The sequence below is a fragment of the Salvia hispanica genome, chromosome 1 (genome assembly GCF_023119035.1).
Source record: "Salvia hispanica cultivar TCC Black 2014 chromosome 1, UniMelb_Shisp_WGS_1.0, whole genome shotgun sequence".
Classification (NCBI taxonomy): Eukaryota; Viridiplantae; Streptophyta; class Magnoliopsida; order Lamiales; family Lamiaceae; genus Salvia; species Salvia hispanica.
This window is the reverse complement of record NC_062965.1, coordinates 46,437,417-46,451,475: the sequence shown is the minus strand read 5'-3', so window position 1 is coordinate 46,451,475 and position 14,059 is coordinate 46,437,417. Positions and strand designations below refer to the sequence as shown.

The window sequence follows — 14,059 nt, the reverse complement described above, 5'->3', positions numbered from 1 at the left end:
TTTTAGCTAAAATTTAAGCAAATAAATCGCATTAATTAACGATTATAAAATAAAAAGCAGAAGATATAAATTTTAAGCAAATAAATCGCATTAATTAACGAATATAAAATAAAAAGTACAAGATATAAATTTTAAACAAATGACATTCATTATCATTTACCCACTAACCTATTAACTTCATGGACGTTTAATAACTGTGATTTAGATTTAATATGTCATATACAATTCAAACATTTAAGAGGACAATGATTTCCGAAAAAAATCGTAAAATAAATTAATGTTATTTGGTTTTATTATTTGATGGTTGATATATTTTTTTATGCCATCTTGCAGGACATTATTCGTCTTCCAAGGTTGTTCGGGTTCCTTCAACGTCCCATGGCACGGCTGATTTCAACGTTGAGAGCTCCCAAGAGCAAGGAAGGGTATGCTCTCATTGGAGGTGGTTCGCCTCTGCGTAGAATTACTGATGAGCAGGTATTGCGGTTTCATAAGAATTTTTGGTTTCTCCCTTTGCATTTCCATGATTCATTCGTGGCATGGTTGATTCGGGTTCACAGCGATGTTTCCTTCATTTTTGCTGGCTAATGTGATCATCTGCAAGGTCTACAATATCTTCACGCAATGTGCAATAGAAAAATAAAAAAAAATCGGTTAGCCCGTCCTCTGTTCGGCTAACCATACACGGTAAATAACATATAGCAATTTATATTATAAAAGTTTCTATTTTTCTTTGTAGTACTATAGTAGTTTATCATATTTCGATATCATTTATACAACAGTGCTAGAATAAACATATATACACACATTTATACTATAGTAGTGTATCATATTTCGATATCATTTATTATTGTGGAAGTAATAAAAGGTAAATTCAATAAGTACTAAATAATAGGTTTGAGACATGGTGGGAAAGATAGTAATGGGCCTTGGAATCGATATTTTGAATATTTGGCAGCTACACGGGAAGTAAGCGATGCGGGGTATACTATTAGGGTATGCAACCAGTTAGTTTTTTTTTTCCGGCTAAATGCATGCATATTGATATCGATTGTATATTCCATGCTATTTTGATTTATTTTTGTTGATGATTTTGATCGATTTGGCTATCTTCTAATATATATTTATACATTATTTTTATTGACATGTGTTTTTGATTGATATTTTGTAGTATAGATCTAAAATTGATTTAAATGATATGTGATTTGTGTGCAATTGTTAGTTTATAAACTTATTTGGTTATATGACTTTTTATTGGTACAATAAATTGCTATTGTATAAATTTGTGATTTTAGAACTTGAAATAATAATATTGTTTCTCATTCGGTATGTGCTATTTTTTTTTCCTTTGTTTGATTTTATATTTTTTAATAATTATTTTTTATTTTATGTATTTATGATTTCAGATTTCATACAATGATATTTTTATGAATTTATAAAATCATTTTATTGTATAAAATAAGTTTAAATTAAAGAAAATGGGCCGTGCATCGCACGTGGGTGATACTAGTGAATTATAAAACGTGAGAACTGCATTTTATGTTACTAAAGTTTGCCATAATTTCTTTTCTGGCTCATATTATTTTAAAATATCACCACACGTCTTTAAACTTTGATGTAATAGTGCTGAAATAATGTTTGCTAAACGAGTATGGTGCTAAGAGCATCTCCAATGGTACTTCGGCCAGAAATCGGCCAGCAGTTTCTCCCCCTGCCACGTCAGCAGCACTAAAAATCCACCTGCCACATCAGATTTAGGCCAGCCATAGGCCAGCCGCAATAAAAATAATTCAAAAAATACTACATTTACGGAATTAAAATTACGATTAAATTACGGAATTAAATTTACGAGACATATAAGGAAAAATTCATTAATTGCATTTAAAAAAGGTACATAGGTAAAAAAAAATTACATTTAAAAAGGTACATAATAAAGAAAAAAAAACTATCGCCGTGCAATCCTCCGTGCCCACAACTCTTCAATTATATCCTTTTGGAGTTGAATATGAGCATCCACTTGGCGCATGTCGGCAAATTCCTTGAGGCGGCCGGCATCATCGAGAGGTACCCCACGTCGTACGCTAGGGGTGGCCGTTCCGTGGCTTGGACCGGCTTCATCGTCATTGGCCCAACTAGTCAGTTGTACGCCTTCGTCTTCGACGATCATGTTGTGCAGGATAATGCAGGCGTACATTATCTGGGAAACGCATCCGACATCCCACAAACGCGTTGGACCCTTAATTGCCGCCCATCGAGACTGGAGTACACCAAATGCGCGCTCCACGTCCTTGCGCGCCGACTCCTGTCGTTCCGCAAAGTAGGCCTTCCTTTCATCACTTGTTTGCCTGATCGTCTTCATAAAGACCGGCCATCGAGGGTATATCCCATCCGCCAAGTAGTAGCCTATATCATGCCGGTTGTCGTTGGCCAGTTGGCGGGAAACCGCGGGTACTTCTGAAAAGTAAGCCGTCGTATAGCGCTGATGTGCGGCGGCCAAGTGCATCCCGATCAATCCACCGCTCGGCGGTGGATGACCCGTGGAGGGCGAGGTATCGCCCGTCGTTCCACCATACGTGCATGTCACCAGGCTCCATCTCGCGGTTCATGGTAGGCATTCGTAACCTTTCGCGTTTCATCCTCCGATTCGTACTCTCAAAGGCATCCCCACCCACTACCACCACCGCTACCACCCAGCGTTACTCCCTTCGCTCGATGATGCCCTTGTACATAAAGTTAGAGAGAGAGAACTCCGTATAAAAACAAGTGGTGCAAATGAAAAAAAAAAAAAAATCGACTTTTATATAGGTTTTTTTTTTTTAAAAAAAAATCAAAAATCACGGCTGGACGATCGGGCCGTCATTAATGGCGGGTTAGCCGATCGGGCTTTAGACGCCGCATCGTCCAATGGCTGCCCGACGGTCGCTGCGGCCCACGGCTGGTCCGCTCGCCGATTTCACGGCGGCCGCCTCAATGGTTCGGCTAGCCCGATCGGCCCGGCCCGCGAAAAATCGGCTAGCTGTCGCTAGCCGACCATTGGAGATGCTCTAGCAAATGATACTAAGAGTATATTATTTCTCATATAGTAGTAGTATAATACTATCCTCATTTGTCTCTTAAAAATAAACTTATTTTATCATTTTGGGACGTCCCTTAAATTTAGACCAATTCTAGATAAGTGTAGTAACTTTTTTTCTAACTAACAATGTGGTCTCATTATCCATTAACAAAATCCAATCAATTTTGTCTTTTTTATTTCTCTTACTTTAACAATAATTTATTAAAATTCGTGTTATTTCAAATTAGTCTATGTTTAATGGCGTGTTCACCTTGCTTGTTTCACTATTCACAAGATATAGGCACGTCAAGATTTGAGCTACTGTTGAGCTGAGATAGAGTGAGCAAAGTCTGTGTTTAGTATTCAAGATTTCGGTGCTAGATTAGAACCCGAATTACTGTTCACACATCAATGTTGACAACGTAAAAGACTGTTTTATCCCTTCTATTTTAACAAATTGCCCACTTTAACCTCACCCTCCTTCAACTCATCTCTAAACCAGCTATTGAAGATGAATCAATAATCACGATCAAGAATTGGTCCATGGAGCAGTGGGCAGTTTCCACATACTTCAACACCTGCCTTTACCATTATCTTCCTCCTCATCATCATTATTGACATCCCAACTCAATTCCTGCATTAGGGTATCTCCACCAGCGCCCTTCCACTCGCCGTAAAAAAAATCTATAAATACGCACGTGTCGAAATTTTAATTAGTAAATTTTAATTTTAATTGTGAATTTATTAATTTTATGTACGGAAGTGCAGAAGCGAGTGTTGATGTGGCAGTGGAATGGGAAGGGCTAGTGCTGACGTGGCATGGGAAGGGCTAGTGGGAAGGGCGCCACCGGAGACACCCTTAGGAGTCAACTGACAAACTGAACACGCCCTAAAGGAGTTTATATATAGTAGAGCCCCCACCACTAATTTATTCTACATCCGCAGCTGGCTCGACTTCTTTGTTCTTATGGGGTGCAGCTACGCAGCAGTGGCAGATCCAACGGGCAGGAGGGGGCGACCGCCCCTCCCGGAGATCCGCTACCATTGTCGCCCCCTCCGATAGCTTCTGATATATTTTATTTCGTCCTTTTCGTTTTAGGATCCTGGATCCGCCACTACTTCAGTCACGAGGAACCTATCATACGCGCATCATTGGGTAAGCCAACCTAATTGGGGTCAACTGTGATGAACGGGAAGAATTTATTATTCTAATGCACTTAAAATTGAGCTTAGTCTTTTCTAGGCTTCTCTAATTAATAGTTAGAGGTTTAAGTTAGTTCAAATATGTGTTCATGAATTGTAATAATAAAGCTCTAATTTCTTAGTTGGTTAGCATATATTCCGTCCGTTCCATAGTAATGGATACGTTTCTTTTCGGTACGGAGATTAAGAAAAATTGTGTTAAGTGAGTTAAATAAAGATAGAATAAAGTGTAAAATGAAAAAGGTAGAAAGATAAAGAGGAAAAAAAGTAAGAGAGAGTAAAGTAAGTGTGAAAAAATGTGTTGACTTTTACTAAAAATGGAAATGACTCTATTCCTATGGAACGTACTAAAATGACAAAATGACTAATCGAAAGGAGTACTGCTGCTCCCATCTACATTGAATATGTCTACAGTCGTGTAAAACTTATTTTTGTAGTTTTCCTTCTAATTTACATTAAAACGCTCAAATGTCGTAATGATGAGTGAGCACGTTTTCATTATTAATTAAAACTCCCTCCGTCCGCGATTAGGAGTCCTGATCACTTTCGCACACCTATTTTATAAAAATGATAAAAAATAGTTAAAGTGGAGAAATGGTAAAGTAAAAAAGAGAATAATGTTGAGAAGACTCTTGTCAACATTATTCTCTCTATTACTTTACCATTTCTCCACTTTAACTATTTTTTATAATTTTTATAAAACGGGTGCGCAAAATTGACTAGGACTCCTAATCGCGGACGGAGGGAGTACTATTATCTATTAATTCCAGAAAAACGATAACCATTCAATCTGTAAGAAATGAATATATCCAAATTCCAAAATCCAAATATGAGAACAAAATACATGAAAAAGACAGAAAATCCATTATCTAATTGCATAATATCTCTTGTTCTGAATTTACAACACAGTGTGCAAAACTGAAGTTAATAAAAACAATGAAAAGAAAATTTCAACTTTCACTCTTCCTCTTCAATAACTTGGGTTCCCAATCCCTTCAATCCTCCCTCTGGAATTTCTGCAACAGTGACCAACGAGTAGAGCTCTTCCTTGGCATCTTCATCGTCATTTCTCTTGCGTGCAATGCGAACGCGGATCCTTCTTGGCACGCTCCGGATTCCACGGCTCCATATGTGCTTGTTCAACTTGACATCAACCCTTACATCATTTGTTCCCATTGCCTTCTGGGCAAACTTCCTGATTTCCTTGATAGCATTTGGTGCCTTCTTCTTGAAGGTACTGAGTACAATTCAACAAGTCAATCAACTTCATACTAAGCGAACAACAAAGCTAGCATAAATATAGCATTATAGTCATAAATAAAGTACTCCTCATAGCTATGCTAGATACTTACAACAAATTGAACAATAGGACTAAAGTTCAATTCAATTTTACAAAGATGGAACCGCATGGTGTATACATAGCACAAACTGTTTTTTCATGGCGCAATAAGTTAATAACTGGCATAGTTTCATGGCTCAGTAGGACTTAGTTCAGTTCTATTTTACAAAGATGGAACTATATGCTTTATATATAGAAAACACTGTTTTGTCATAGCGCAATAAGTTAATGACTGACATAGTTTAATGGTGCAATTCAATTTTACAAAGATGGAATTACATGCTATAAGCATATAACAAGCACTGTTCTTTTCAAAGCACAATAAGTTGATGACTGCATAGTTTCATAAAACAATCTATGTAAAATATACTAGTATGCGAAAATTAACTTTTATAGGCCAGCAATGCAGTACAAGTATTTGTGTTTGTTCATGTTTATGTCTATGTTTGTAAGTAAACAAGAATACATACAACTGGACACTTTATGCTTCCACTAATCTAGTATTTCAATACAATAAATAATCTTCCCATTGGAAATTATAGCAGGTGCATAAGTAGTAAATATAGCTCAGCAAAAACTAATGAAAACAATTATACAGTCCAAGCAGATACAGGGCTAGTATTCAGTTGCACGAGTATATTCCGCAGTCAGCCAAGAAGCATCCATTGTACATGGAATCTATCATAATGAGAAGACTAATGATAATACGTTTTTTGTTTTGAATCTTTGAAAGACAAATTACTTAAAACAATTGAATTGAATATTTACCAAGCAATAACCTGATCCTCATATTCTCTAAATTCATGTGCTTCTGCTGCACTATCATACTTTCAATTAATGGTTTTGAACCACAAAGAAACTCAATGGCATCCAGAATAGAAAAAATTCAAGCAAAATTTAATGTCTACAGAACTGAGCAATAATTAGACGCTAAACGCTGAGAAAATAAACCATTATAAACGAGAACCAACTGTTTACTGGATCGCAATTAAAGTATTAAAATTTTGATAAAATAGCAGCAATTAAGCAAGTAAACGCCTAGATACGGAGAGCCTAGTGGAGAAGTGCTTTATACCATCCGTGGAGACGTTTGTGCAGATTGATGGTGTACTCTCTGGAGACAACCTCTTCCTTCCTTGGTTTGTTCTCCACCATGGTTGCTGCTGCTCCAAGTTAATCGCTTCGTTCTGCAAAGGAAAATAGTAAACCCTAGCTATGAGTTTTTATTAAAGATTTTATTGTTATTATTGTGGGCCTATGGGTAATAAAGCCTACTTTGTTGGCTATTTTGTTCGGCTCCTCCCAAAGATAATTACTCTCTCCGTTAGCGAATAGGAGTCTCATTCATCTCCGGCATGAATTTTAATAAATGTTAAAAAAAGTGAGTGGAAAAAAGTTAATAGAATATGAGTCCCACTTATTTATATTGATTTTAAATAATATGTGAGTAGAATGAATTGGTATAATGTGAGGTCTCCATTTATAGTAATTATGAACCGGGACTCCTATTCGCAAACGGACCAAAATGGAAAAACTTGACTCATGGAGTAGTTCGGTTCATCATCTTATCTGGATAATAGAAATAGCTTGGGGATGTTGAATATGTGACTTTGTAATATGCTTATTGGTGCTGATTTTGCCCATGTGTGTTAATGATGATATGGATTTCTGATTCTCGCATTGATAAATCGTTAAAATTTTGATATAATCTGTGGAATAATTATAGTGTTTGATAATTAATTTATCCATTCATACTGAAGGATAATGATTGCAATCTCTTTATTCTTGACAAAGCTGATAGATAATGAATCACAATCTCTTTGTCAAGCTGGACAAATAGGCAACTCCATTTTAGTTTTTATAGTTAAAATCCATGATGCCTTAGTGAGAGCAAGCAATGGTCTTAAAGATCTCTGTTTATACCACCAACTTCAGTAGTCCTAGAAGTAAATAGAGATCACAAAATGAATGTAGCTTCGTAAATAATCATACCAGCCGTACGAACTTACAAACAAATCTACACATTGGGACGTCAAATATGAAGTCACTAGATTACACATCCATAGGCAGCCAGTTTTCAATACCCAGTAAGCTAGTCGAGCTCTAGCCAAATGCCAAGCGAAAGCAAGTCTGTTATATACCTGAGATTGTTATAGGAAGTGCACCATAAGCAAAATCTTAGTATGGGCATCGATATCTTTCCAGAATCTGCGCATCTGGGAGAAGAAAATTGAAGATATGATAAAGATAAAACATGCTATTGGAAGATACTAATATGGTCAAGCTACGTACTTCCCTTACTCAACCAAGGCATATACTAATATACATAACATAGTTCTCCTAAAACTAGAAGCATGTTTTAAGATTTTTAAGATCCAAAATGAATTTGTTTTTCCAATTTGACAACCTAATATATATCTCACTCGATTTCGACAAGTAAAAAAGTTAGCATGACTAACAAGCCAGTTACATTGCCCGTAAAAGTAGTGTGGATAAGGCCATGGACACCCGACAGCGGTTGAGAAGAGGAATTGAGGAAAAGCAAAAACATGTGATACAAAAATGCATGGTATACTTCCATAATGTAATTGGTGAAGAGTTGCACCTTAGTCCTTTTAGTTTTCTATTCATGTCAGGAAACATAAGTTGAGTGAAAAGTGCCTGTAACGTAATGCAACGAGCAAGAAGGTATTGTTAGAAGCAAACTAAGAATAAACAAAAAGAATAAGCGGAGTGCTAAACACCAATCCATAGTTAGTAGCTTTGGTTCTGAGTCGTATGACATGTTGACACTGCTGGAACTCTTACCTCATGCTGAAGTCGGATGGGTTTGTAACCCAACATTGCCCCTCTTATTATTATGATGGAGATGATGTTTCATTAAGTTTTTTTTTAAAAAAATTAGATGGGTAGGATCGATAAGATGACGTCTCTTTTAGTTTTTTTGAAGAGGATCAACCCGTTCATATGAAACCAGAACTGAAACTAGAACAAAAACGAAAGTGAAGAATGAAAGTGAAAAAATTGGATGATAGAAATGTACCGAAATACGAATGTACCTCCACAGACCAAGATGTCGTAGCAAAAATAATGATAACTCTTGCAAGTAGATTTATATCGACGAATCTTTGAAGAAACATAGCAATCTTGGGAGCAATGTGCTTTCCAGCTTTGAAGAGAGATTTCCTGATAATATCACACTTAGGAATCACACAAGGCAAAAGAGGGTTCTAATACCACCTAAAAATGAGCAATCGGGATCTTATCTACTTGTAATTTTACCAATTACAAGCATCAAATAAAAATATATAGAATTGCAAGACAATGTCATATTCAATGAGAATGAATGATATGGTTACAGGGCGTCCACTCCCAACTTCTTCATCTTCAATAGCAATGATCTCAACCATTTTTCGCAAAGTTGAATTTGTCATCCCGATACTATGTTGAATTTGTCATCCAACGTGAAGATTAATGTAAGTATGTAATGGCAATTTTTGGACTACTAGTTGGCTACCTCTTTTAAACACTGTTCTCTAAGGATTGTGAAAATGATTTGTCAATCAACAAGTTAACAAAGTTACATGTTGTAGACTTGGTGGTAGACTGGTAGCCATCAAGATGCACGTGTCATTTAAAATTTTACTCTCTCCGTCCCGCTTAAGATGACACATTTTTCTTTTTAGTTTGTCCCAACTAAAATAACACATTTCCTATTTTGGAAACTTTCTATCTTCAATTAATACACCCAACAACTTTTTCTCACTCCTATTAAAATATTCATTTTTTTTTTCTCTATTCTAAGAGCATCTCCAGTGGCTTTAGGCCAGACACTCTCTCTCCCTGTCACGTCATCAGCACTAAAATTCTACCTGCCATATCATCATTTTACTCAAATAGGCTAGCCTAAGGCCAGCCACATGCTAGCCGCAATAAAAATAATTAAAAAACAATTACATTTACGCAATTAAATTTACGATAAATTACGGAATTAAATTTACGAGACATATACCGAAAAATGCTAAAAAAGACTGGGCTTCCACACACGAGCCCCCCCCTCCCCCCCCTCTCTACTCCTCATCGCCGTCGCCGTCCTCGCCGCCGCCACCCGGGACCTCCACATCGGTGGCATCTGAGCCCGCGTCTGAGCCCCCCATCGAGTGCCCTCGTGGCATCCAAATCCACCTGCATGTTCTCGAGCATTGAGTGAAGAAACATCTTCTTTGTGGGGTCAGTTGCGGCCCTCCACTCTTGGAAGGCCTTGTATATCTGTTCCCGCATTTTTTGACGCGAGAATAAGGTGTACGCGCGTGGGGGGCTGCCGAGAGGACCTCCGGGGGCGATAGGGGGGAGGATCCCCTCGCTGCCCGTTGCGCCCGCTTTTGGCCAACCGGGCGAGGGTGACGAGCAAAGGATGGAGGGGTCGGAAGCTCCTTAGCATCCGGGGGGAGGTCGTGGGATCCGTCGTTGCTGCCGCCGTAATCGCCGGAATAGTTCGGCTCACCGCTTCTTCGGCCACCCAGCTTCGACCCCCGCCCGGAACTTCTCGGAGTCCTTCAGCACCAGATAGCATTCCCAAAAGGTGAACTCCTTATAAGTCCCCGGCACGGGAAGCCGACTCTCCGCTATCCTCTCGAGCGTCCTCCTCGGTCTGCCCACTAGTCATCATGCGGAGGGCGTGGTGTACAACCCCGAAAATCGGCCGACCGCGGCCCCGATGCGTTCCCACCCCTTCCGGCACTCCTCCCCGCTGAAGTCCTTTCCGTGCGGGCGGTACCTCCTGTAGGCTGCTCTAATCTTAGCCCACATGTTGACGATCCGCTGGTTGTTCGCAACCAGCGGATCGTCGCAAATCGACAACCACGCCTTGGCCATGGCGGCGTACTTATCCTCCGTCCACGTCCTCCGCGTGGGGGTGACGTCAACAGCCGGCTGCGACGACTCGCCGACCACCTTGCTCTTCCCCTTGGTCTTCTTCTTCTTCGACGCGGCCCGACCCGCTGGGCAGCCAGTGTCCGCCTCCCCGATATCGATCCCCGGCTCATGCAATGAGAAACGGTCATCCCCAGTGAAGCTGCGTCTCCACCGGGGTCGACGTGTGAGACGATAGACCATGCCCCCCCCCTCCCCCCACGGTGACCCCTGCATCCCTCCTTGCCATACCGGCATCATCCCCATCATCTGTTGCAGCATCTGCTGGGGCATACCTCCCCACCCCGGCGTTACCTGCCCCCCGCCCGGCATCCCCACTGCGCTCCGCCATCATCCCCATCAACTGTTGCCAAGGGATGTTAAACCTTTGGTCCATCTGCCCGCCCATCTGGGCCCATCCAGACCCCACGGGTACCGTGGGAGTCTGAGATCCCCTCGTCGCCGGACTGGACTCGTTGTTATTGTCCATCGCTCGATGTTGCTATTGTACAGAAATTTAGAGGGAGAGAAAACTCGTTAAAACAAGTGGTGCAAATGAAAATGAAACTAAAATCTCGTATATATAATTTTTCAAAAAATTTCAAAAAATAAAAAATAAAAAATAGCGCTGGCCGATCGGCACGCCACAATGGCGGCCAGCGCCCCCAAATCGGCGTGCGCTCGCCTATTCTCTCGCCGAAAACGCGCTGGCCGATTACAATGGTTCAGCTAGCCGACCGGCTAGCGACGCAAATCGGCTAGCCAGTGGGCTAGTCGCTATTGGAGATGCTCTAACATTTACACCCACTTTTTCTCTCTCCAATTAAACACTTTAACCAATAACTACTAAAATCTCGTGACGGCTAAAGAATGTGTCATCTAGCCGGGACTTAGCCAGGACAGAGGGAGTACAAATTAAATCTACTCTATTTAGCATTTTGGGAATTAACTATTGAGAAAGTGTCTGGTTATTTTCAACAAATTAAATCTTATTGTAAAAACATTTGGTAGTGAATATTTCGAAAAATGTGACGTTTTTTGTATTATGCATTTTTATTTCATGAATAACGATAGGTGTACCGTATACATTACAATGGTGATAACTGATGAGTCTTCTATATCAATTTAATTTAGGAACATTATCATGCATTATTATTTTCGCCGCCATAGTTGGATCCTTGAATATGAGGAGGCTGCTCAATCATTATTCTTAATGGAGTCCCATGCATCGGTATCACTCCAATGTGCTATCTTCGCCCCAATTAAATTGAGTCGTATTTCTTTTTAGAATGTCTTAACTAATTTGAATCATTTTTTTCTTTTTTAAACAAAAAACAAAACATACAATCACTCTTATTTTATTCTATTACTATTTTACTTTATTTATTTTTCTTACTTTATTACTCTTTTATTTTTCAATATAATTTCTTAATTTTTGTATCCAAAAGTTTTGACTCAATCTAATTGTGACTGAGACAGTACCATTTTAAAGGGATGAGTGGAAGAGACAATGATAAGGGAAGAAAGAAAAATTGCGGCCCATTTTAGTTGGCGGGTTTCAAATATTACTAATATTTTATTTGTTTATTTAACATTTTAGCATTTAGTATTTAAATTTAACAAATTAGGATTTAAAATATTACTACTATTTATTTAACATTGCTAGCTTTTGGGGTTTCACACGTCCTGTTTAAATCCTCTTTTATAGTTGTTGCTGTTCAAATATAATAAAATTGCACCGTTTAAACTTATTTTTTTTTTCTTTTTTTGTCCTTTTTTTAGTATCTTCGTTATTGTATATTTATTGAAAAACATATTAATAGTTAAATAAACAAATTTAGAAAAATAAAATATAATACTTCCTCCATCCCAAGAGTATGTACTTTCGGTTGAAGGCGGTTTTTAATGCACGGTTGATAAAGTAATAGAATGTCTAGATACTTTTAAGAAAATTATTTAGTATAGAATTCTCTAAACATAGATATAGTTTAGCGGCTTTATCCGTCTTTGGTTTCATTGCTTGTTGTTTTGTCTGGTTCAATAATACTGTACCACAGGTATCATACCCCCCAAAATAACGTTCTCTTTCAGGCCTTTCAACCAATCGATTCGACCCCGGAGAGCTGCTTTTGCTAAAACTCGAGCAGTTTCTTGAAAACTTGCTTCAGATATAAAACTTTGAGTATTGAGAGACGCTCTTGTTATGCCCAATAAGAGGGCTCGGTAACAAACCGCTTCTTCCAACGCGCGCCCCATCCATTCCGCCCGTAACAATCCAATTAGTTCTCCCGGTGGAGAAAAATCTAAATATATAGAATACAAAACTATAGTAGAGAATTTTAGAATACATAAATACTCATACATATATGAGTCCTGTAGTGTATCATTTTGCATAAATTGATAAGTTTGAAAACTAAAGTGCATCTCCTTTTTCTATTTACTTGACCAATTGTAGTCTTAAATATTTCATCCAAACAACTTAACAACGTGATGATGTTGTAAAGCAAAAATCATGCATATTTTATTCATGAATTCACAGTTTCCTTGTTTTAATTTGGAAGAAAGCTGTTTCACAAATGATTACATCGTTTGTGACGACCTATTCACTAGTTTAATTATTGGATTTTATTTTTATTTTTTGTTTATAGTCGACAATTTTTTTATAATTAATTCATTTCAAAACGCAATGGTGAACTTCCAATTTTGATAATTATTTATTAGTGTTTAGTCAAGGTAATATGCATGTATTAAGAGTAACGAATGTTTTGTTATTCACTTTACTATTCTAATTTTAATTATTAATAAAAAATTTATATTTTTCTGTTTTTCGACTTTGTTACCCTTTCTTAACCTTAAAATTATGCAAGTTTTTTTATTTATTAAGTTTAAAGTATGTCATTTTTTATTTTCGTTTTAAATTATGTGACTTATTTTCAGAAAATTTATTATTATCTCCTTCTTTTAAAAATAAAAAATTTTTGCAAATTTTAATGCATAATTATGATAGATTTAGAAAGAAAAAAATTATTAAAGTACTGTATAGAGAATAATCTTATAGAAAAGTTCAAAATAAAAAAAAATTCTAAGTTTAAAGGATGGACCAAAATGAAATTAATTTGTACTACTATATTTTTAAATGATAAAAATATTTTTTTTTTGTAATAACATTCTTAATCGGAACTTTAACTATATCCATTTTGTTTTGTAATTATATCCATTTCGTTTTGTAATTATGCATTTTTGTTTTTGTTTGAATTATGTAACTTTATGGGGTAGTACATTGTTTTAATGAAATTACTAGTTTTTGATTTATTCATAATTCTCAATTGTAATATAAATAATAAAAAAATTAATGAACGTAAATAGTAAAAGTGGTTAAGGGTTTGGCATGCTGCATGCGGACATCGTCAGATAGGGGGATGAGTTTAATTGAAGTTGAAACTTGAGAATCGAAAATCTGCAATGAAAGTGAAGGAATAAAAATGACCGCAGCACAACTTTCTCGAGAAGAAGACTCCCAAAATAAAAAATATTATTATTATTATTATTAT

At 37.4% G+C, this 14,059-nt stretch overlaps 2 protein-coding genes across 2 annotated transcripts in view; both read right to left on the bottom strand.

Annotated features, from left to right (window-relative positions):
• LOC125201222 (60S ribosomal protein L31-like) overlaps positions 1 to 14,059 on the bottom strand; it is a 66,246-nt gene that overhangs the window by 2,450 nt on the left and 49,737 nt on the right. The gene's annotated exons all lie outside the window — the stretch shown is intronic.
• LOC125201223 (60S ribosomal protein L31-like) lies at positions 5,104 to 6,830 on the bottom strand. Its single transcript, XM_048099249.1, has 2 exons — positions 6,673 to 6,830; positions 5,104 to 5,495 (listed from the first exon to the last, which is right to left on the bottom strand). The coding sequence occupies exons 1-2, from the start codon at positions 6,750 to 6,752 to the stop codon at positions 5,216 to 5,218; spliced, it is 360 nt and encodes a 119-aa protein (XP_047955206.1). The 5' UTR covers positions 6,753 to 6,830; the 3' UTR covers positions 5,104 to 5,215.